This window comes from Bufo bufo, chromosome 3 (assembly GCF_905171765.1).
Source record: "Bufo bufo chromosome 3, aBufBuf1.1, whole genome shotgun sequence".
Classification (NCBI taxonomy): Eukaryota; Metazoa; Chordata; class Amphibia; order Anura; family Bufonidae; genus Bufo; species Bufo bufo.
The window spans coordinates 181,728,260-181,752,043 of NC_053391.1; the positions used below are offsets into that span (position 1 = coordinate 181,728,260).

A 23,784-nucleotide genomic window follows, 5' to 3' on the forward strand; every position below is an offset into this window, starting at 1 on the left:
TAAAAGTTCAAATGACACCCCTTTTCTTAAAATAAAAATACTTAACCAATAAAAAAATAAACATTATGGTCATCGCTGCGTCCGATAATGCCCATACAATTAAAATATAATAATATTATTGGCATACAGCAAATGGCGTAGCGGAAAAAAATAATTAAAACATACAATTTGCCATCTTTTTGTCATTTCAACTCCCCAATAATTTTTTTATAAAAAGTGATCAAAAGTCACACACTTCAAATTGGTATCACTGAAATGTACAAATTCGCACCGCAAAAAAATGAGCCCTCACACAGCCCCGTACACATAACTACAAAAAAAGTTAAAGGGGTCAGAATATGGTGATAAAAGAAAAATAATATTTTCTCAAAGGTTTAAAAAAAATTTTGGAGTATTAAAACGCATAAAAATTATACAAGTGTGGTATCACTGTAAGGGCTCATTCAGACGGCCGTATGCTGTCCGCAAAAATACTGAATGCTATCCGTTTTTTTGCGGATCCGCAAAAAAACGGATCTGCAAAAAAACGGATAGCATTCAGTATTTTTGCGGACCCATAGACTTCAATGGGGCCATGTCCTGATTTTCACGGACAAGTATAGGACATGTTTCATTTTTTTTGCGGATCCGCAAAAAAACGGATAGCATTCAGTATTTTTGCGGACAGCATACGGCCGTCTGAATGAGCCCTAACCGTACTGACCTGGAGAATGAAGATAACAGGTCAATTTACCACATAGTGTACGGTGTAAAAAATAAATAAAAATACTTTGTCAGAATATAATTTTTTCCCAATTCTACCCCATTTGGAATTTTTTTCCCACTTCCCATTACATGGTATGCAACCATAAATGGCGCCATTAGAAAGTACAACTTGTTCCGCAAAAAATTAGCCCTCATAAGGCTATGTGAATGGAAAAATAAAAAAGTTAGGACTATGGGAAGGCGAGGAGTGAAAAACTAAAATGCAAAAATGGAAAATCTCAGGGTCCTCCAAAGCCTCATTCACAAATCAGTGTTCGGTCAGTGATTTACATCAGTGATTTTGAGCCAAAACCAGGTTCGGCTCTAAACACAGAACAGGCGCAGATCTTTCCCTTAGGCCACTTTCCGCGCGGGTGCAATGCGTGAGGTGAACGCATTGCACCCGCACTGAATCCGGACCCATTCACTTCTATGGGGCTGTGCACATGAGCGGTGATTTTCATGCATCACTTGTGCGTTGCGTGGAAATCGCAGCATGCTCTATATTGTGCGTTTTTCACGCAACGCAGGCCCCATAGAAGTGATTGGGGCTGTATGAAAATCGCAAGCATCCGCAAGCAAGTGTGGATACGGTGCGATTTCCACGCATGGTTGCTAAGATGAAAGTCTATTCACTGTATTATTTTCCCTTATAACATTGTTATAAGGGAAAATAATAGCATTCTTTAATACAGAATGCTTAGAAGAAGGTCAATTGAGGGTTAAAAAAAATAAAATAATTAACTCACCTCCTCCTCTTGATCGCATAGTTGCCGATCTCTTTGAGCTGCCGGCTAAAGGACCTGTGGTGACGTCACATCACATGGTCCAATCACATGGTCCATCACCGTGGTTATGGACCATGTGATTGGACCATATGATGAGCACAGTGATGTCACCACAGGTCCTTTGACAGGTCCTGAAGAAAGAACAGGAGACCGGCAGCTACGCGATCAATTGGAGGAGGTGAGTTAATTTTTATTTTATTTTTTAACCCTCAATTGACCTTGTACTAAGCATTCTGTATTAAAGAATGCTATTATTTTCCCTTATAACCATGTTATAAGGGAAAATAATTACATCTACACAACACCGAACCCAAACCTGAACTTCAGTGAAGAAGTTCGGGTCTGGGTACCACATTCAGTTTTTTATCACGCGAGTGCAAAACTGAACAACGGAACGCAATCGCAGTCAAAACTGACTGCAATTGCGTACCTACTCGCGCGGGTTTGCCGCAATGCACCCGGGACACATCTGGACCTAATCCGGACACGCTCGTCTGCAAGGGGCCTTATGTCTGTGGAGGCTCCAATCCTAGTTTTGGCTCACAATCGTATACGGAACCATTTATTTCAATGGATCCGCAAAGAAATTTGAAGGTACTCCGTATGCCTACCGTTTCCGTATTTCCGTTCCGTTCAAACATAGAACATGTTCTATTATTGCCTGCAAATCACGTTCTGTGGCTCTATTCAAGTCAATGGTTCCTAAAAAAAAAATGGAATGAATCCGTATGTCTTCCGTATTCGTTCTGTTTTTGCAGAACCATCTATTGAAAATTTTTAAGCCCAGCCCAAATTTGTACTTACTGTTTAAACATTATTATATGCTTCCGTTTCCGTTAGCAATCCGCAAAAAAACGATCACAAACGGAAACCAAACAGAAAAACGGAACGGCAAAACGGAACAGAAGCGGAAACACTACTGAAACAAAAAAAATGGAAAAACGGGGTGCAAATGAGCTCTCCATAAGGAAAAATAGTACCCCCCATCCCAAAAACAGTAAAAATACGACATGCCTGCATGAATCCTAGCGTCTGCAGGGTGCTGCTGTATTCTTGTTTGCTTTTGCATTGAGGTCATGCAGATCTGCTCCTGTTTCCATAAGCTGCATACAACTAGATACTGCCTGGGCGCTGTAGCTCCACAGCTAAAATCAGTTAGTTGCATCACAAAAAATCTTCACGTAGGGTGGACCTTATTCGTAAAACTCCAGGAGCAATAACATCACAAAATCCAGATCCAGAATTCTCACTCAATATACTGATGGGAATGCACTAGTAATTAATGCCAAGTCTGATACTTCAATCCATGGATGACAGTTCATAGGCTCAGTGTCAGACTGGGTTTCCTTGGAACTACCAGAAGAAATTATTCTCAAGGCCAACACCTTACATCATAAATAAAGCTTAATAGGTTTTGAATCAAAGAAATAGACTAAAGTGATTGGCTCTAAAGGCAGCCAAATGGGTTTTTCTCTCTGGGACACATTATGGAACCAGAACCTGGGCCCACCAGTGGATTCTCTGGTACTCTGGTGGGCCAGTCTGACCCTGCATAGGCCTATAAATAGAATAGAGGATGCTGAAATACACAATTCATAAGTATTTATTATGTACTATTCATTGCTTTTGTGCAGCAGATTCTGCTGTCTAAAGGCTGTATTACACCAGTCGATTCTGCAGGCGGTTGTTAGGAAGGAAGTGTTCCTTCCCGGTAATAGCTTTCTCACTAGCGGAGGAGACTGCTGTTATTACAATGCAGCGATCTCCTCCACAGCATGGGGAGGAGTGATCGTTATGCCATCGCTCGTCTCCATGCTTTCTAGTTGTTTGCTGGCAGCGAAATCATTGTGATTTAGACAGCACGATCTGCCGCCAGGAAATCATGGTCTTTCAGCATGCCGAAAGATCATGATTGCCCGATGAACGAGCCATTGGGTAATCGGAGGCAGTATTGGACTGCAGATAATCTTCCAATGTAATACAAGCTTAAGAAAGAATCTGCTGCCCAGAAACAATGATCACGATTACCTAATGTCACTCTGCTGAGGGTCTCCCTGTGCCTGGATGGAGCATCCAGCTGCTGCCACGATCAGGCGAAAGACGATCTCTTCTTCAGCAGGGCAAGAAAAGAGAAGAGAGGGGTGGAGCCAGCACTCCTGGGGCAGTCAGACAGCATTTAGGTCCTGCAGAGTTAGGGTGCACACAGCATCGCCAGATTTTACAGGGGCAGCCTGCGTGGCCCACTACGTGAGCAGTCCACTGGGTGATAGCAGCACTAATTCACCTTGAAAACAACAGGAGTTAGTGATGGGAATGTGGTAGTGCCCCTTTAATGTGCCTGTGTTTATATATTTTTCCTACATGTGCTGCAGGCCATAATTGGCACTAATTTGTGCTTCTGATTTCCAACACTGATACATCCAATGTTAGGTTATAACACTATTGCGGTTTGTTATGCAGCATGCAGTGCTTCACTTTAGCCATGTTCTGCATCGCTACTGTGACAGCACTATATGGGATATCTACCCGGATCAACAATGCAATTCTTGATCTTATATGTTTTATGGCTTGGTTTTGCCTTCATAAACTTTTTTTTTTTATAAGCCTGCATAATATGTTTGGGCTTTATTGTGATACTATGTGATCTTTGTGATCCTCTGCTTTTAGGATTTCCTGCACTGCGTGTTCCCTTGTCTAGACTGGTCTTCCACAATAGGGTCCAGTCTAGAGCTTATCAGGATAGGTGTGCATGTGGGATCTCCCTTATCGGGGCGGCTAACCTGCTTTAGGCAGCTTTAGCCCAAGGCAAATGTAGGAAGAGACCACCAAATTGTATTTGTGTGTGTGTGTGTGTATATATCTATAGTCTTATTTCCACTACTTTGAGCATCTAGCCAGACTGGCTGCATTGTCCAGTGTCTGTGAGTTTCTCACTATTTTCTTATTCTGTATTCACTACTTTATTGTATTTAACACTAGGTGGGAAAGATGCAGCAAAGTGAAACATAATGCTCTTACAATTAGGGCTTCTAGCTTGGGTTAATTCTTTTCTGTAATAACGATTATTAAACCTTGCACATAATAATTTAGGTGTGTTCATAATGTATCGTACATTGACATATGTAGAAGAGAACAGCTGCTTCACTGTGAAATGTATCATAAATCTTCTCTCTGGGATTTGGCCTTTATACTACTAAAGCTCTGTTATATTATAATCCTCCTCACCATTCAGTTAATTCTATAAATACAAGTCCTAATGTAATCAAACCGTGCATACAATACATGAGATCAATATCCATTAAACACTGAAGAATTTTATGAAAGAATTTGCAGAGATTGCACTTTAAAGTGTAACTGTTGTTTCAGTTTATTATTATTGTGTAGGAATCGGGAAGACAAATGTTTTTGTAATATACTTTATTGTAAAAAGTCTCCTTAGCAATGTTCAGTTAGAGTGTTGCTAAGGATAGCTTGTCTTCAACATCTACTGAGCACTGAAAAGAAGACAGGCTTCTCAGCCTGCCTCTTATCTCACTATCCCAGCCCCTGGCTCCCTATAGGTGCCCTCACTACCTGTGACTTGTTACCAGAAGAGGGAGAATGGAGAAAGCATTTAGCGCTGACAGTAAGTGTTCTATATTCCTTTATACCCACTGTCAGAGCTTAGTACTGCCAGTCCCACTCTTCTCTCTCTTCCCTGTGCTCAGTAACTAACGGGGAAGAGAACCATACTGCCAGTACTTAGCTCTGACAGTAGGTACGTATACAGGTACATAGTACACTTACTGTTAGCGCTAGGTGCCGTACACCTACATGTCACTGTGCACATCATATGTGTTTAATTATATTGGTCAATTAATTATCTTCTAATGATCAATACATTTTTTTTTCTTTTCAGTATCACATTCCAAGGGCTATAGCTTTTTTTAAAATTATTATTTCTATGTTAAAATATCAATATAAAGGTTTCTTATTTATAAAATGAGTTTTATTTTTTATCATTTATTAACCTGAAATAAGCCTATATTAGGTGTATATCAGGCGCAGATTGCTGCACAACAGTTAGTTGCACTGCAATCTGCAACTTTTCCCCGCTCACACCAAGTCTAAAAAAGTGGGCGTGGCGTGGGAGGGGAAGGGGACAGGCCGGCAGGCCCATCTCATTCATCATTTTCTACCCCTGGTTTAGGCATAGAAAATGGCCTAAATTTAAGCCAGCAAGGAAGCTTTTTACATTTAGAAGTGGCGCTGGATGTGCTGAAGTTATGTAGAGGCCAGCACCTCTACATAACTTCAGTGATCCACCACAGGGGCTTTAATTAGACCGGCGTCTAAAATGCTGGTCTTAATAATTGACCACCATAGTTTTTATGGTTTACTATTTTTGCTCAACAAAAACTCTCTAAAAATAATGTGTTTGTCCGTCGCTTCAGCGATTTTTATCCTTCCGACGACAGATCTGTATTTGTTTCCATCTACACAAGTTTTTGATCAATTTTTATTCCTTATTTTTATTGCAGGATGAACTAAAAACAGCAATTGTGGTATAGGTGGCTATGTTTTTTTTATGGTTTTCACTATAAAGTCATATGCTAGTTCAGGACATTATGGGTGCAGCAATACCAATTATGTAATTTTTTTATTCCTAATTTTCTTCTATAATAAAGCAATTTATAAGGGGAAAACACATAGAAAGATAGCAGATCTAGGGGCCTTGGAAATTCATTGGCAACTGAACGGCATATGGAGCCACTGAGCAACATTCTGATTGGTGGTGGTCTCACCTGTAGGATTCCACCAATCATAAAAACAAAAAGAGCAGGATCTCTTCAGAATTCCTCTTGCACAACATTAGCCCCAGCTACCCACAGTGCAAGAAACTGCAATACAGCTCCAGTCAAGTGAACTTGGGTATAGTTCCCTAAACATCAGGCAAACTATGTGAGGAAACTGTGAAGGGCCTGCAGAACTTATTTATTTATTTATTTTATGCACTTATATAGCACTAGACACAAACACAGAAATATAGTGGCAATTCTGGGGGAGCTACAGTGTTAGGGGTTGAGCAGCTCCCCCCAGAATTGCCACTATATTTCTGTGTTTGTGTCTTGTTTTATATGTAGTGTATGTGCCTTTACCTGGCATTCAAACACTCTTTTGCACCTGGTAGCCTCCATCACAGGGTCTGATAGGGGTGTGGCTTACAGTCTGGCTTTGTTCACATTGCACTAGTTGTCCTGCTAGGCGGTTGTGTGGAAGCTTGGCTGTGAGCTGGATTACATCACCTTCAGACCTTGTTCACACCATAGTTAGCGTAGTGGTAGGACCCCTTGCCATGCTGAGTGACCGTGACGTGGTGCATGATGGGCTCCGATATTTTCCTGACAGGAATATATTGGCAAAAGTCTCAGCTTTTAATATCTGCACTTATATAGCACTACTATATTCCGCAGCACTTTACAGACATTAGCATCCAACTGTCCCCAATGGGGCTCACAATCTAAGGTCCCTATCAGTATGTCTTTGGAGTGTGGGAGGAAACCGGAGTACCCAGAGGAAACCCACACAAACACGGGGAGGACATACAAACTCCATGCAGATGTTGTCCTTGGTCGGATTCAAACCTAGGACCCCAGTGCTGCAAGGCAGCAGTGCTAACCACTGAGCCACCATGCTGTCTGTAACTTGAAAGGGTTGTGCCAAGTTTTATCATATACAGGGTGGGCCATTAATATGGATACACCTTAATAAAATGGGAATGGTTGGTGATATTAACTTCCTGTTTGTGGCACATTAGTATATGTGAGGGGGGAAACTTTTTAAGATGGATGGTGACCATGGCGGCCATTTTGAAGTCGGCCATTTTGAATCCAACTTTTGTTTTTTCAATAGGAAGAGGGTCATGTGACACATCAAACTTATTGGGAATTTCACACGAAAAACAATGGTGTGCTTGGTTTTAATGTAACTTTATTCTTTCATGAGTTATTTACAAGTTTCTCTTTGTTTACAGCCATTGACATGTCGCCGAGGTTAACACGTGAGGAGCGGATAGAAATTGTGTTGATGTCTGGTGAATGCAGTAACCAGGTCATTGCAGCAGATTTCAATGCAAGACACCCTACGAGACCACCCATCTCCCATGCTACAGTTAGCAAACTGCTTGCGAAGTTTCGTGAATCTGGTTCAGTGTTGGATTTGCCAAAATGTGGACGCATGAAATCTGTCTCTAATGAAGAAACATCAGTGGCTGTTCTAGCTTCATTTAGCAAGAGCCCACAGCGTAGCACTCGCCGCATGTCACTGGAGAGTGGCATTAGTCGAACATCCCTTCGGCGGATATTAGCTACTCACAAATGGCACCCTTACAAACTCCAGCTACTGCAGCATCTCAACGAGGATGACCCAGATCGGCGCACTGAATTTGCAGAATGGGCAAAACAAAAATTGGAACAGGACCCTCAGTTTACGCAGAAGATTTTGTTCAGTGATGAGGCAAACTTTTATGTGAATGGTGAAGTTAACAAACAAAACCACCGCTATTGGTCTGACACTAACCCACATTGGATAGATCCCTCCAAGACTGTTGGAACAAAAAAATTTATGGTATGGTGTGGTATATGGGGTACAAAGATAGTGGGGCCATTCTTCATCAATGGAAACCTCAAGGCCACTGGATATGCGAAATTGCATCATGATAATGTGTTTCTCTCTTTATGCACTGAAGCTGGCACATTCCCTGAGTTTTTCCAGCAAGATGGTGCACCACCACATTATGGGTGTCAGGTCCGATCGTTGCTAGATGAACAGTTTCCTGGAAAGTGGATTGGTCGTCGTGGGCCAGTTGAAATGGTCTCCCGATCTGACCCCCTTAGACTTTTATCTTTGGGGTCATCTGAAGGCAATTTTCTATGCTGTGAAGATACAAGATGTGCAGCACCTGAAACTATGGATACAGGAAGCCTGTGCTAGCATTTCTCCTGCGGTGTTGCTATCAGTGTGTGAAGAGTGGGAGAAGAGGGTTGCATTGACAATCCAACACAATGGGCAGCACATTGAACACATTTTATAAGTGGTCAGAAACTTGTAAATAACTCACGAAAGAATAAAGTTATGTCAAAACCAAGCACACTATTGTTTTTCTTGTGAAATTCCCAATAAAATTGATTTGTCACATGACCCTCTTCCTATTGAAAAAAGAAAAGTTGGATTCAAAATGTCCGACTTCAAAATGGCCGCCATGGTCACCACCCATCTTGAAAAGTTTCCCCCCTCACATATACTAATGTGCCACAAACAGGAAGTTAATATCACCAACTATTCCCATTTTAATAAGGTGTATCCATATAAATGGCCCACCCTGTAGTATCATAAAGTTATATCAAATCCACAGAATAGCGGATTGCTAACTGATCAGTGTGGCAGCAGGTCATGTATGCACCAAGCCACTCCATTTATCCGCTATAGGACTGCCAGAGATACCCGAGTACAGCACTCACCTAGTTCCTGTAGTCCCAAAGAGAATGAATGGCATGGCTGGGCACATGGGCAGAGAAATAGTCCCAGCTGTTAGACACCCCCAATCTCGTGAATAGGGAATAACTTTAAAACTTGTCACACCTCTTTTTTTAGCAGCCCATTCATTTTGAGACTCAGTTGGGTTCTAGCTATCAGACCCCAACTAATGAGGAAGGGATGGCATATATTAGCCATTAACACAGTAACAGCTTCATTGTGACCCATTTGATTCCACATACTGCGATAATGAGGCTTTCTACCTTTATGTCTGACCAATCCTTTTTCCTCAAACAGAGGCCTCTCTTGTAGGAAATTCCACAATAGCTGCTTATCACAGTCAGAACTACTGAGCAATTCCTCTGCAATTATATATTACACAATGGCCACTGAAAACAGTGAGTTGTGGAATGCTTAATGTTATGTGATTTTCTGTTTCATAGATAAGTGTGTGTAGAGGAGAAATAAATGTGATATACAGCATCAGTTGGAGTCACTCACAGAGGTTGCAGTTGTAACTGGGCCCCCTGCCACATCAGGCCCTTTGTTTGATGTGACCCATTACTTTCCTAGCTTCATTTCATTCCTAAAGTCCTCTTGGGATGGGCCCCAATGATAGCAGCACATTAATTTACTGCCTGGTGGACCAGACTTGTGAGAATCTCACCCCTGTGTCACTGCATTGTCTAGCACCAACACAGAAGTCACCACCACTGTCCTGTTGGAGTTGACTTACTCCTGGTATGTAGGCGACACCAGCTTGTCTCCTATCCTCAGGGGCTTACTGAATCTCTGAAGAAACAGGCTGACTGGACTTACACTCCATACCCACTAGGTTTTTTGCTCCAAATGGTCATCCTCCATTGGGGCAACAGATATCATCCACATGTCATTCATGATAATTTCTGTTGTGGATTTTCACAGTGGATTTGACCCTTTTCAATGTAGCAGGGGTAAAATCTAGGGTGAATCTGTAACAATATCCACATGATACACGTGAGGATGTAGCTGCAACATGTGAGCCTGCCTTTAGGGACGTTGCTGCAACCTCCGCCTTTACCAATTCGAGTGAGAGGGGACTGAATTCCAAAATTTGGCAAGGAGTTCAGCATGTTCTAGTTATGGCCCTGTGCGGACCATTGCATTGACATGTTATTTATTTATTTTTATGCTATATGTTATCATATTTGTACTACAATCCCACATTCCTCTCTTCAAACATCACATAACATTTTTTTTGCCTTCTTTTTCAGATATAGATGTCAATTCATATTAGTAATAATTCTAACTATTCATATTTATGATGTACTTTTTGTTGTAGGTGCCATATAGCATTATGATAGGACATTATTTACAGCTGTATATGTTTTTTAGAAAGAACGTAAGACACATATTCCCATATTGTGAATGACAACCAGTAGAAATAAAATATGGTGTCTCCAAGCACACAACAGTAAATGGTCTGATCAAGAATTTATTAGTCTCTATAAATCAATGCTGCCTTTGGGAAAATGGCTCCTTTATATTGGATTTGGGAAAGCACAGGAGTTACCCATCTGTCTATCGAATGCTGTCCCTGCAGTCAGAGAAGGGACCTGAACTGTTGGAGTGACAATTATTTTTTTTTATATGAGTTCTTCCTGCCGACTCCACAAACTAAAAGAGTCAAGACCTAACAAGACTATATTAAACTTGGATGCTTTTATATCTTACACTATATTGTACCATCAAAAATGATACTAGATAGAAAGATAATTATATGGTTAGCTCAGAATATAGAACATTATATAGGATTTCATGAATATAATAATATCCAATAAAGGAATTCAAACTACAAAGAGTTTTTTTTTAATTAGCTTTCTTTATTATTATTCCGATATTAACAAACAGTTTTGTAAACACATATCAATATTAACATCATTTTCCAACCCAAATACCCCCCCTCAATTCCCTCCCCTTCCCATCCCATGATGTGTCCTCCTTCGCCACCGGCCCTCCGTAACACGACCGAAGAATGATGGAGAAGGATGGAGACCGGAGGGAGCTCTATAGATTCCATTCTCCCCAAATTCTACTCCATTTTATCTCAGTATCTCTTTGCTTATACAAAATGTGTTCATATCTCTTGTTGGTATTTACCAATTTTAACCATGTATTAATACTAGAAACATCTTGCGCAAACCAAGAGCGTGCTATTAGGAGTCTTGCCAGAAAAATTATTTTGAACAGAAGATTTTTTTTATATTGGTGACAGCCCACCTTGGCAAGATCCCCCAATACCCAACATTCAGCAGTAAAAGGAATCCGCACATTTAGTTTTCTCTCTATGTAGTCGTGAATAGTCTCCCAATATTGTTTTTAGCTCTGGACAAAACCAGAACATATGCAGATAATCCGCATCAGGAGCATCACACCTGAGACAATTAGAATGATTCCTAATACCACATCTATTAAGCCAGAGGGGAGTAACATAAAGTCTATGTAGGATATTAAACTGCACCAAAACGTGATTAAAATTATGTGAGACCACTTTTAGATCCTGAGCTAACTTCTCCTGATGCTCCAGGTGTGTCATTAAACATTCATTTTGCCAAGCCCTCTGTCCCGGGGACCAAATATCACCAAATCGTGCTGTAATTAAACTTTTATAAAGTTCAGAAATCTTCATCCTTTGCCCGAAGTTCTCTATCAATTCATTAAATTGTGTACAAGTGTGAATTTTTTTAATACTTAAAAGTGCCGCTCTTAGCTGTAAATACCGAAACCATGATAATTTCTGTGATTTTTGTCTTTGTTATAATACCGTGAATGAAACAATATCCCCACTTCCTACTACCTGTGTCACATACAAAATATTACCTTTTTGCCAATATAAATCTCTACTTAATTCAACTATAGTTTGCAAGTGCTTGTTGTACCACAACGGAGTGCATCCAATTGAACCTTTCACTCCACACCAAAGTCTAATCTAATACCATGACTTCATAAACAAATTCCTGGCGGATTTAAATTCTCTGCCGGAGTCGGTCAATTGATCAGACTCCAACAGCGTAAAAAGATTGTCATATGGAGATCTATTCACTAAATACTTGCAGAGTAGGCTATCAATCCACTCACGGAGAAAACAGAACTGCGCGGCTAAAAAATAACCCCTGAAGAAAGGGAGATTAACTCCTCCTCTCTCCAATGGCTTATACCAGTAGTCTAATTTAAGTCTTACGCGTTTCCGCCCCCAAAGTAAGTCCCTAATAATTATTTCTATTAATTAAAAAAATCTATCCCCAATCCAAACTGGAGAATTCTTGAAGACATACAATAACTGAGGAAGAATCACCATCTTAATTAGAGATACTTTATCAGCTTTCGATAGAGATAGCCGAAGCCATGTTGTTATTTTTTACCTTAGCTTATTTATCAATGGAATCAAGTTAAGCGGGATGAAATCTTCCACTCTAGGAGATATTATAATACCTAAATACTCAAAAGAGTCAGAAATTTTCAGAGTGTTCATAGGGGGCTCATTAGGGAGTAAAAGGTTATCTAAGGACATAATCATATTATCCAAAGGCATGAGGGTAGTTTTTTCCCAGTTTACATCCAGACGTGAGACCTCTCCAAATTGATGTATCGTTTGGATGATGTTCAACAAAGTAGTTTGTGTCTGTTGAACATAAAATAAAATGTCGTCTGCATAAAGAGAGATTCGGTATTCTATTTCTAGTACCCCAAACCCCAGAATCCTAGGGTCCTTCTAACTCTAGCGGCCAAAGTCTCAATATAGATATCAAATAAAAGCGGAGAAAGTGGACATCCCTGGCGAGTGCCTCTAGTCATAGGAAAGCTTCTTGTAAGATAACCATTTATATTCAATCTTGCAGTAGGAGATCTATACAGAAGTTTTATCATATTAATAAACCTAGGGCCAAAGCCCATCTTATGAAGCACTCTCCACAGGAACCTCCATTCAACTCTATCGAAAGCCTTAGAAGCATCTATAGACAAAATAGATCGTGAATCCCCTCCGGAGGTCTGTAAATTAGTAAAGAGGCGGTGTAAATTATAATGGGTCCCTTTATTAGGCATAAAACCAGTTTGGTCTGGATGTACAGTTGATGTCATAACACTAGTTAACCTCATCACCAGGATCTTAGAGAAAAGTTTAACATCTGTATTGAGAAGAGAGATAGGTCTATATGACCCCAAATCATTAAGGTCTTTATCCCTCTTTAATACCAATGTAATGACGGCCTCTGTCATTGTTTCTGGAAGGGATCCCTCCTTTATTGAATAAGAGAGAGTTCTCCACAGATAAGGAAGGATAGTCTCCCTATATTTACGATAAAACTCATACGGAAGTCCATCCATTCCAGGAGAGGAATTGCCTGAGCAGGTTTTAATTACTTCATCCATCTCTTGAGGACATAGGTCCTTCTCCAGACGTCCAGACGTCTTTCTGACTATCTGTAAGAACTGGAAGGGAAATAGAATCCAGGTATGACTCAATCGCATCCTCTGAGATAACACTCTCTGATTCATATAAATCACAAAAGTAATTTGTAAATATTTCCATTATTCCCTCCTGATCCTCAGTAATGGTCCCATCCAAGGCACGAATGCTACAAATCTCTTTCTTTGGATCCTGGCTAGCTATTACCCTAGTTGTAAACAATGTCCAGCTCACCTGCTGTCTCTATCCCTTGTATCAACTTCCTGGATGCACGGAGACCTTGGTAAGACCGTGAAATAGTAGAAATAGAGCGATGGATCCAGCATCGAATTTGGAAATTACAGCTGAAATTAACATTAGTGCAAGTTTAACATCTTTAAAAACAAGTGAGTGCACGTGAGATATATACTATTCAGACTCATAAATCAGGAATAACAAAATGTGCCAGTCTCCGAAAAATTAAGTGATGGACGGGACATTAATAAAAACACAAGAAAAAAATAAAAATAAAAAAATTATGCGATGTTAAACTTGCACTAATGTTAATTTCAGCTGTTCCTATTGGTTGTGTTTTGGGTGTGCTGCAATCAGCTCCTTCTAGCTCTCATCTGGAGGTGGGAGGAGAGGTAGTAGCTAGCCTATATAAACATGGCCAGTCGGATATCTGATCGGTCACGACTAAGAACATGTTTGTTCGAAACACGTAGATGTTCATTTGGAACACTGAGGTGATGCTGTCACTGTATGGATTTGTACTATACTGAATAAAAGGAACCCACAATATTTTCTAACTTCGATGCTGGATCCATCGCTTTATTTTTAGCTATTACCCTAGCCAGCATCTTTCCAGGACGCCCTGCCTCTGAGAAATATTTTTGTCCCCTAAAGAATAGCCTTTGTTGAGCTTTATCCAAAAGAAAGTCGGAGAAAGCCCGACCTGTCCTCTGCATAATCTCTCTAGCTTCCTCTGATTTTAACTTGGCGTATCCATCCATTCCAGCCGCAGCTGCTTCCTCTAGTTCTTTCTCCTTCATGGCATAACGTTTACTCAAATTAGCAATTGTACTGATAAAAATCCCTCTCATGACCGCTTTAAACGCATTCCAAACAAGTTGAGGTTTAGCTGAAGCGGTATTTTTTATCCCAGATGGAGGTAATCTCATTTTCTATCTGATTATTATTATCAATTATTAATAGCCAATGGGGATTCAATCTGAATGAGGGTTTCTGTCTGAAGCTGTTCCTGACCGTACACAGCTCTATTAAAAAAGAAACATGATCTGAAACAGATCTGGTCTCATATTTCATGCGTTTGATACAGTTTAAATATCCTTTATTTATCAGGGCCAGATCAATTCTAGACATAGATCCTCCTGATTTACTTACACAGGAAAAAGCTCTTTTTCCTTTGAATAGGTATTCCCAGACATCCACGAGGCCAACCTCCTGGCAAAACCGAGCCAAGGGGGACTCCTGAGCTGGGGAATAAATATTCCCTCCCAAGGTAATCCTATCCATCTCTGGATTAATCACACAATTAAAATCCCCATTGACTATAACCAGACTGGTCAGGCCATTGATCCACAAACGCCATCAGACAGATCAATATTTGTATAGAGAAAGGAGGAGGAATATAAATAAAGGCCAAAATACATAACTTCCCATCCAGTCTACCATGGAGAAAGACGTATCTCCCCTGTCTATCAATAGACTATGCCAAACATACAAAATTAATCCAGTTATGAATCAAGACTGTAACTCCTCTGGAATAGCTAGTATATGTAGAGTTGTAAACCTGTGTGGCCCATCTCCCCCCAAGTCGAACAATCATATCCTGTGTGAAATGGGTTTCTATCAGGCAGACAATAGCTGGTAAACGTCTCCGTATCAAATCTAAGACCGCCTGCCTTTTTATCTTCTCCCCCAAGCCCCGAACGTTCCACGTAAGTATTCTTGTTGCCATTACTTAATCTTAAAGTATCCAATTAAAAAATTCCCCGAACTTCACTCCGCTCTCCACCTCAAATATAGACACATCATAGCCCAGCCTCCCCTCTGAACCCCCCTCCCCCCACCCACGAACCCCGTGTCCCCCTTGCTCCATCACTAAAAGTGACAGACCTCTTAACTAGGACCATCCCTCCCCCGCTCCCTCAGCTGAACCTCCAAAAAACAGAAACAAAAGTAAAAAATATAAATTTTAAACATTGTTCCGATCTAGCCAGTCAGTGGCCGCATCTGGAGTATCGAAAAAAAAGCACAATATCGTTGAACACAATCCTTAACTTGGCCGGATATAGAAAGGAGTACTTAATATCCTTGGTCTGAAGGCGTTTTTTAACATCCAAAAAAGTGCGCCTCCTATCTTGAACTTCTTTTGAGAAATCAGGAAAAAAAGAAAGTTTACATCCATTATACAATATCGGAGGGGAATCTTGTGCTCGCCTCAAAATCATATCTCTATCAGAAGTGGCTAGCATCTTGATTATAACCGTCCTTGGCAGCCGCCCCGGAAGATGTTTACCACCAGGAATTCGATAGGCCCTTTCAATTAAAAATAAGGATGAAAAATGTTCCTTCCCAAAATTATCAAAAATAATAGATTGTATTGTTCCTGCTAGATTTTTATCATCAGCAGTTTTTGTTAGACCAATAATTCGTACATTAGATCTTCTTGACCGATCTTCTAAATCAAGCGTTTTCCCCCCCCAGATAATTATAATCTATTTTTACTGTGGTGTGCTTTTAATGCTTTCATTTCTTGCTCCAAGTTAGTCACTGTATTTTCTAATTATTTTATTCTATCACGAATCTTTGTCAAATCATCTTTATAATAAGGACATCTGTCTGTATTGACCCCAATTGAACAGCCATGTTTTGTATCGCTTTTCCATTATTTTTAACAATAGATAGAATTTCCTCTAATGGAGAGGGGTTGCCATAGGCATCTCCCCATCTCCACTATGGGGGTCCCCCTCAAGTGCCTCCTCCGTTCTATGTTCAGTAGTGTTTTTTCTTATATTAGTATCCAGCTTCCCTTTTAGTCCCGACCTGGTACTTAAATTTGGAGATCTCAAAAACTGGTCAATTCTAGAGGACTCTATTTGTTTCTGTGCTACCTTAACGACGGTCAAGTCTGTTGAGCGTCTGTTCTGTTTAGGGGCCATCTTTTTTTTTTTCTCTTTCTCGTCCCCCTTTTATATATTGTTTTTTTTAATAATTTTATTTTATTTTATTTTTTTCCTTGTTTTTCTTCCTCCTTTTCTTCTTCCTTTATTTCCTTTTCTTCTTCTGTCTCTCTCTCCTCACCGCCCCTTTTTTTTTCTCTCCCTTTTCCTTTTTTCCTTCCTCCCCCTCCCCCCCCCTTATCCCAGTAAAGCTTTTATATCTCTTTTTTTTTTCTCCCCCCACAAAACTTCAATAAGGGGGGTTAATAATTCCTTGACAATACTGGGGATTAGGGGGAATAAGGGTTAAAGACTTAGACTGTCACAAGGGGTTAGATGAAATCAAATAAGGTTAGGTGAGGGCGGGAGATAAACACAAAACACGAGGGAGAGAGAGAGAACAAGGAATCCAGGCCGGGGGGGCAGCCAGGATAGATCTCACCAGTCCGGAGTCTTCTCATGGTCTTCCAATCTGGTTCAACCTCCAGCACATGTCCGGGAGAGCCCTGCAGGACAACCACAGAGGGAGGGCAGGGAAATCAGAGTTAGATGATCCCGATGCTACCATCCTCAGGAACCACAAGATTCAATTTTGTTGCTGCTGGGTACACAAATAACTGGGTAGACTGCCAATACCCCCTATAATATACATATATAAATACCGTATTTTCCGCCCCATAAGATGCACTCCCCCCCCCCAAACTGAGGGACAAATGCCCCTGCGTCTTATGGGGCAAATACTAATGAGCGCTTCCATTATGGAAGCGCTCATTAGTACCGGAGGACCAGGAACCGGTGAAGGCTCTGTACTCACCGCTTCCTGGTCCTTGGCTGTCGGCTGTGCAGTGGCTGCGCACGGCGTGAGGGCGCTCTGTGACCTCACGCTGTGCGCGGCAGTTCACAGCACAGCCGACAGGATAGCACTGGAGGAGAGGAGCAGCGGCGTCCAGGAGCAGGAGAGGTAAGTGGTTTATTTATTTTGTGATCTGAGGCTGGGGGTTGCTGAATAATGGCTGGGGGCTGATTATATATATGACTGGGGGCTGATTACATATAACTGGGGGCTAATTACATATGGCTGGGGGCTGATATGAGGCATGGGGGTCTCATCTGAGGTCTGATTGGGGGTCTTTTTTATATTGGGCTCTGATCTGAGGTCTTATTAACATTAGGGATCTGATTGGGACTGTGAGCTGAGGTCTGATTAATATTGGGGGTCTGATTGCTGATCTGATCTGAGGTCTAATGAAAAATATTTATTTCTTATTGTCCTCCTCTAAAACCTAGATGTGTCTTATGGGCCAGTGCATCTTATATGGCAAAAAATACGGTAGTTCAAAAACGTGAACCCGCGCTGACTAATTGAGTATCAAACAATACTATATTATTATAAGGCACACTAAAAATACATTTGCCTTTCAAGCTTTAGGGTGAGTCTTTTTTTCTTTGATCTTTTCCAAAGAGATATATAGGAACTGATTCAAAAGTTTCAGCTTCTTCTAACCTCAACTTGCGGCTCCGACCTGTAGCACACACGTGCAGGGAGAAGCTACGCTGTAACCAAGAAGACGGGTATTCAGTGTGACGTTCAGTGTCACATGAAATGTATTAATTATTTGGCCATAAATTTCACAAGTCATATAATTATTTTAGTTTTCCTCTACATTATGTCTAACAATAATGATGATTTTTTTTTCTTGTAGTTGTTCTTTTCATCCAGCCACTTTATGCCATATGGGCCTGTTTCCGCTCCTGTCCATCAAGCTGTGTTTGTACTCAGGAACGAAACTGCTCGGTGTTATGTGATCGAATAGGACTCCTGGAGATCCCTAATGAATTTCCATGTGAAGCTTCCTTTATTAACCTAGATAAAAATAATATCAAATTTCTCTCCGAACGCGCTTTTGGGACTTTGCCTTCGTTAAAATGTCTCTCACTGAGTCACAATAACATATCTTTCATTACTCCTGGGGCATTCAAAGGTTTGCCCAATCTGATCGAGCTCAAAATGGCCCATAATGATTACATTCGATATCTGCACACTCAAACCTTTTCAGCTTTGAAGAAACTAATGAAATTGGATTTAGCGGACTGCAATTTGTTCAACATCCCTGACAGGCTATTTGTTGATCTTACATTACTTCGTGAACTTTTATTCTTTCAAAACAACTTTCGGAGGATTCCAGGAGCTATCCGAGGAATGCAGAGCTTAACTCGCGTCTATCTGGAAAGCAACAGGATTGAGGCTGTGGCTTATAATTCCCTACAAGATATACCAAATCTAACCTATCTGAACCTTCAAGACAATAAAATAAATGTCATCCATGATAAGTCTTTTCAAGACTGCCAGAAAATGGAATATCTTTTTCTTAATGACAATTTACTAAATGAGCTACCAGATAACTGCTTTAAAGGGCTAAAGAAACTAAAGATGTTAAACTTGGGTGGGAATTATATACAAAATGTCTCACGTGTTTGGTTTCAAGATTTGATTGAGCTGGAAGTCCTTTATCTAGAACGCAATAAGATAGTCTACATTGAAGAAGAAGCATTTGAAAACCTCACCAGCTTAGTATCTTTGCATCTAAACAGCAACAACTTGACCACTTTACCATTTGAGGTCTTTAGACCAGTGTATTTTATAGGACGGCTATATCTTTTTAAGAATCCATGGGAGTGTGATTGTAGGATTGAATGGTTAAGAGAGTGGATGGAGAATTACAAGCTTGTTCGAGATATACTTTGCGCATCACCTTCGTCATTGGCAGGCATTGACCTCAGCAGTATTTTCTTTCAAAAGTCGCCTGAAGGATTCTGCCTGGACCCAACAGAACAAAATTTTACTTACTATATTCCCCTACCTACAGAACGGCTCCAGTCTACCATGGAATCAAAACTAAGCAGCCTCATCTCCAAACTACTTTTGCCTGGAAGTAGTCTTGAAGATCTTGGAAATGTGACAGAGAGTTTTGATAACAGCACATACAACACTAGCAAGGCCTTTACTGCACATAATGTAGTTCCCATCTTGTTTCTTGTCTCTTTGACAATGATTATATTTTAAGGTACCTTTACACGGGTCGATTATCGGGTCAGTTTCCAGAAAAAATGTTCATGCAACCTCTCAGTTCCAATAATTGGCCGTGTAAAAGTGCTACCAATCGCTTGATGAACATAGTCAGTCTTCAGGTAAAAGCACTGCTAATATGGACACCTAAATAATAGTTTATGATCAGCAGATCGTTATGTGTAGAGATGAGCAAAGTTTACAAAAATTAAAATTCAGCTGCTTTGCCGAATATCACAAAGAGAAATTTATTTGTAAGTAGTGGGCACAATGATGAGGAATGGTGATTCCGCCACCCCTGTCATTGAACCCCTCAGATGCTGCGTTCATCACTGATCGCAGAATCTGAGATGAAAAATTAGGGCTTTCAGGCGTTAATCAGTTAAATCAGGGGTTAATCAGTTATCCATTCAAGCTTGAAGAGGCCGGTGCGGCCATCTTATTTGAAGATCCCATGAGAAATCTCACGTGCGTGCACGCACGAGATTTTGCACGGGATCTTCAATCAAGATCGCCGCGGGCAGCGTCTTCACACTCCAATGGATGAAGTGAGCATGAATTTTTTTCTTACCACTATTTCAGTAAAAATTGGCTTTGCTGCAATTTGAATTTTCCCTGAAATTTGGATGTAAGTCCACTTTGGATACTTCGATTCGCTCAACACTAGTTATGTGTAACAATCTGCTGCCCAGAAAATATTAATCTGTATGAGGATGAGTGATTACGGTAATGATAGCTCGTCCTCATACAGTGGAAGTAATTGCAGCATGTAAATGCAGCTCTCACCTTCTCATGAACAGGCAATTTTATTTTTATAGTTGTAACTTGTAAGATGAGTTCTAGCTTACTAAGCGGATTGTGTTGGAAATTACAAAAACCTCAAATGCTGTGTGATTTTAATTATTTTAAACTATTTTGTAAATACATACTGAATAGCTGTAACACCAGAGCTACAAATATGAATTTGCAAAATTGTCCTTCTGAACTCATGGAGGAATGCTTTTTTCCTGATAAATGCCCTGTCTAAAGGTCCCGTGACCTTAAAAATCATTTATGGGCAGCAAAAACTATGATGTAACAACCAGGTAATTATTGTGTATGAACAGTTCCTTCCTGATAATTGCTTGCTGTGTTTGTTTCTGCATTCATTATTTATAAAATGTATTCAGATTTTTATCTAAGTCACAAACCGTTGTATCATTCATGCCTTTTATTGAGCACATTAAGTAAACATCCACTGCACAAGGAGAAAAAGTAATCCCTTGACTTTAACTGGTTAAATATACAATGGGTGGTTCAGGTCCATAAAGCCTGTGCCGTAGTATGTTTTCTTTGTGGACTTTAGCCAGGGATCCTGGAGAGAAATTCACAGTTACCCAGCACTGAAATGTCACAGTAAAGGGATAGTTAACAAAGTGTAGTTACAGCATAGGAATCATGCATACATTGATGTGATAGTATTGGCATAATACACAGGGTAATGTAGGGATGCAGCGTTACAGTAGGGATGGATTGGCCATAGACCTCCCAGTTAAGTTTCCAGTTGGAAGTATGCCCAGGGGGCTGGCCAAGCCCTCCTCTCTGCCATTGGCTGGATACATAATGAGCTCTCAGAGATAACTATATCTGTAAGAATCAGGTACTCATGCAAGCAGGAGCGTAGCTAGAAGTGACTGGGCCCCACAGCAAATTTTTGTATGGGCCCCCTTCCCCCCCACATGTGCTTCGCAACTCCCTCCTCCTGTGTAAACCCCACTCCTTTGGCTAGTCACGATCTAGACCAGGGGGGAGCAGAGACTGGCCAGGGGGGCTCAGACAAGGGCCGAGAACCTAATTAGCATAAAAATAAAATACAGATCCTTGTACTCAGCATGATCAACCCTACCAGGCAGCATGGTTTACTAGGGTTGATCATGCTGACATCATGCTCTTTAATATTGAAAATTCTAAGACTTACTACTCCACCTGTTCTTCATCATGACTTGAGGAACATCAAGATCTCCACTTCCCTCTGGAAGAAAACAAAAAATGATTTATACCCCTGAATAATAATGAATTTAGTGACTAAATATTACCAACATACAGAGACTAAATTCCACCATATTGGATAATAGCTCATACCATTACTGGATAACAGCACCATACAGTGACTGGATAACACTGCCATACAGTGACTGGATAACACCATCATACAGTGACTAGATAACGCCACCACACAATGACTGGATAATGTTGCCATACAATGACTGGATAATGCCGCCATAAAATGGCTGGATAACACCGCCATACAGTGACTGGATAACAGAGTATAAGGGGGAACAGTACAATATATGACCAGGGGCACAGTGTGGAGTATAAGAGGGCAAAGTACAGGGGTATCCCCTTATACTCCTGTAATATGCCTCCTACACTGTATTATAATGGGACATAGTGCAGGGAATAGGACACAGGGCAGGGGGCACAGTACAGGGTGGTGGACAAATACACGGTTGTGGGCCCAGTACAGGGCAGGGGGCACAGTACAGCATAGGGTGCACAGTACAGGGCAGGGGGCACAGTATTGAGAAGGGGGCACAGTACAGGGCAGGGGGCACAGTATAGGGCTGGGGCACAGTACAGGGCTGGGGGCACAGGGCTTGTGGCACAGTACAGGGCAGGGGGCACAGGGCTTGTGGCACATAGCAGGGGGCACAGTACAGGGCCGGGGCACAGGGCTTGTGGCACAAAGCAGGGGGCGCAGTACAGGGCAGGGGGCATAGTACAGGGCAGGGGGCATAGTACAGGGCAGGGGGCACAGACTCACCATTTTTGGTCAGGCTGGCAGAGAGTCCTAAGCAGGAGGTCGGCAGAAGACAGCAGCTGAGGGAGAAAGGGGGCAGGGATTCTGCAAGCCTGCAAATTCCCCGGCTATCAACAGGTTAAACACAGACACGATCTTCTTTGACTGCAGACAGATCACACAGGAAGAGGAAGCTGTGCACTGGCTGGGCTGCAGATAGTGCTCAGCTCAGCAACCAAGTGCACAAGCTGCCTGGTACTTAGCCCCGAGGCACAGCACTACGTGGGGATATACCTGAAAAGTTTTCAGGTATATCCCCAAAAGCCCAGTGACTGATGTGCACATGTGCACTGCGCTGCTGTGTTGCTGCCGTGGAGCTCCTCTTGCCTGTTTCTCCCCCCGGCCGCTACCTCATCCTCCTCAGGTCAGGTCAGTAGGCGGGCCCAATTAGACCAGCGAGATGCTGGCAGGGGGGGGGCGCCGCACTGTATGTGAATTGTGAAGGGGCCCCCGCTGTATGTGAAGGGCCCCGATGTATGTGAAAGAGCCGCCGATGTATGTGAAGGGGCCGCCGCTGTATTAAATAATCAAGCCCGTGCCCCGAAGCAACCGCTTCCCCTGCTGTTACGCCACTGCATGCAAGTGACTGCACAGCTGCTGTGGCCCTCATCTCACTTCCCAAGCCCCTTGCTCTTTATTTTAATCAGAGACAACTTGAGGAGGACAGAAAATTGCATCTATTGATGGCCACCACATAGGGACAACTTTTGGGGCAATATATGGTGCTGCACTGTGGTATGTGAGATGGTATTTTGATGAGATAGTATTTTGCGCTATGGTATTACTGACCCCGCGAACTTATGTTGTCATTCCTTCTGTCAATTTGGAACCACCAACAACATGGAGATACTTTTAGTTTTTTTTCCAGGGCCACTTTAGGTTCCCAGTTACAGCAAACAACTGCAGTGATGTAGTACACTAGAGGCATAATGACGACAGTAGGGACAAAGTTTGTAATCATGGAGCTCCAAACCGAATCCACCCCATGGATCACAAGCCCTCTATTGTACCTCAGCATGACATTCATATAATGGTTTTTGTGTCAGATTCCATAGAAATCAAAAATCAGATGGAGGTCAGTCAGTATCCTCTTCTCCCAGGGACTTCTTTATATTACTGCAGGCGCCTGTCACTGTGTGAGAATGTGCTTGCATATCTCGGAAGGCCCTAGTCCAAGGCAGGAGCCATTCAGCATGATGTTGACAAAGTATCTAGGA

The 23,784-nt window shown here is 41.5% G+C and overlaps 1 protein-coding gene across 1 annotated transcript; it reads left to right on the forward strand.

The window, feature by feature from the left end:
• The first annotated feature begins 14,641 nt into the window (after window positions 1-14,641).
• On the forward strand, window positions 14,642-19,725 carry NYX (nyctalopin). The gene is made up of 4 exons (XM_040422162.1): window positions 14,642-14,647; window positions 14,911-14,998; window positions 16,502-16,518; window positions 18,382-19,725. Exons 1-4 carry the CDS (start codon window positions 14,642-14,644, stop codon window positions 19,723-19,725), a joined length of 1,455 nt encoding a protein of 484 aa, XP_040278096.1.
• Window positions 19,726-23,784: the final 4,059 nt, after the last annotated feature.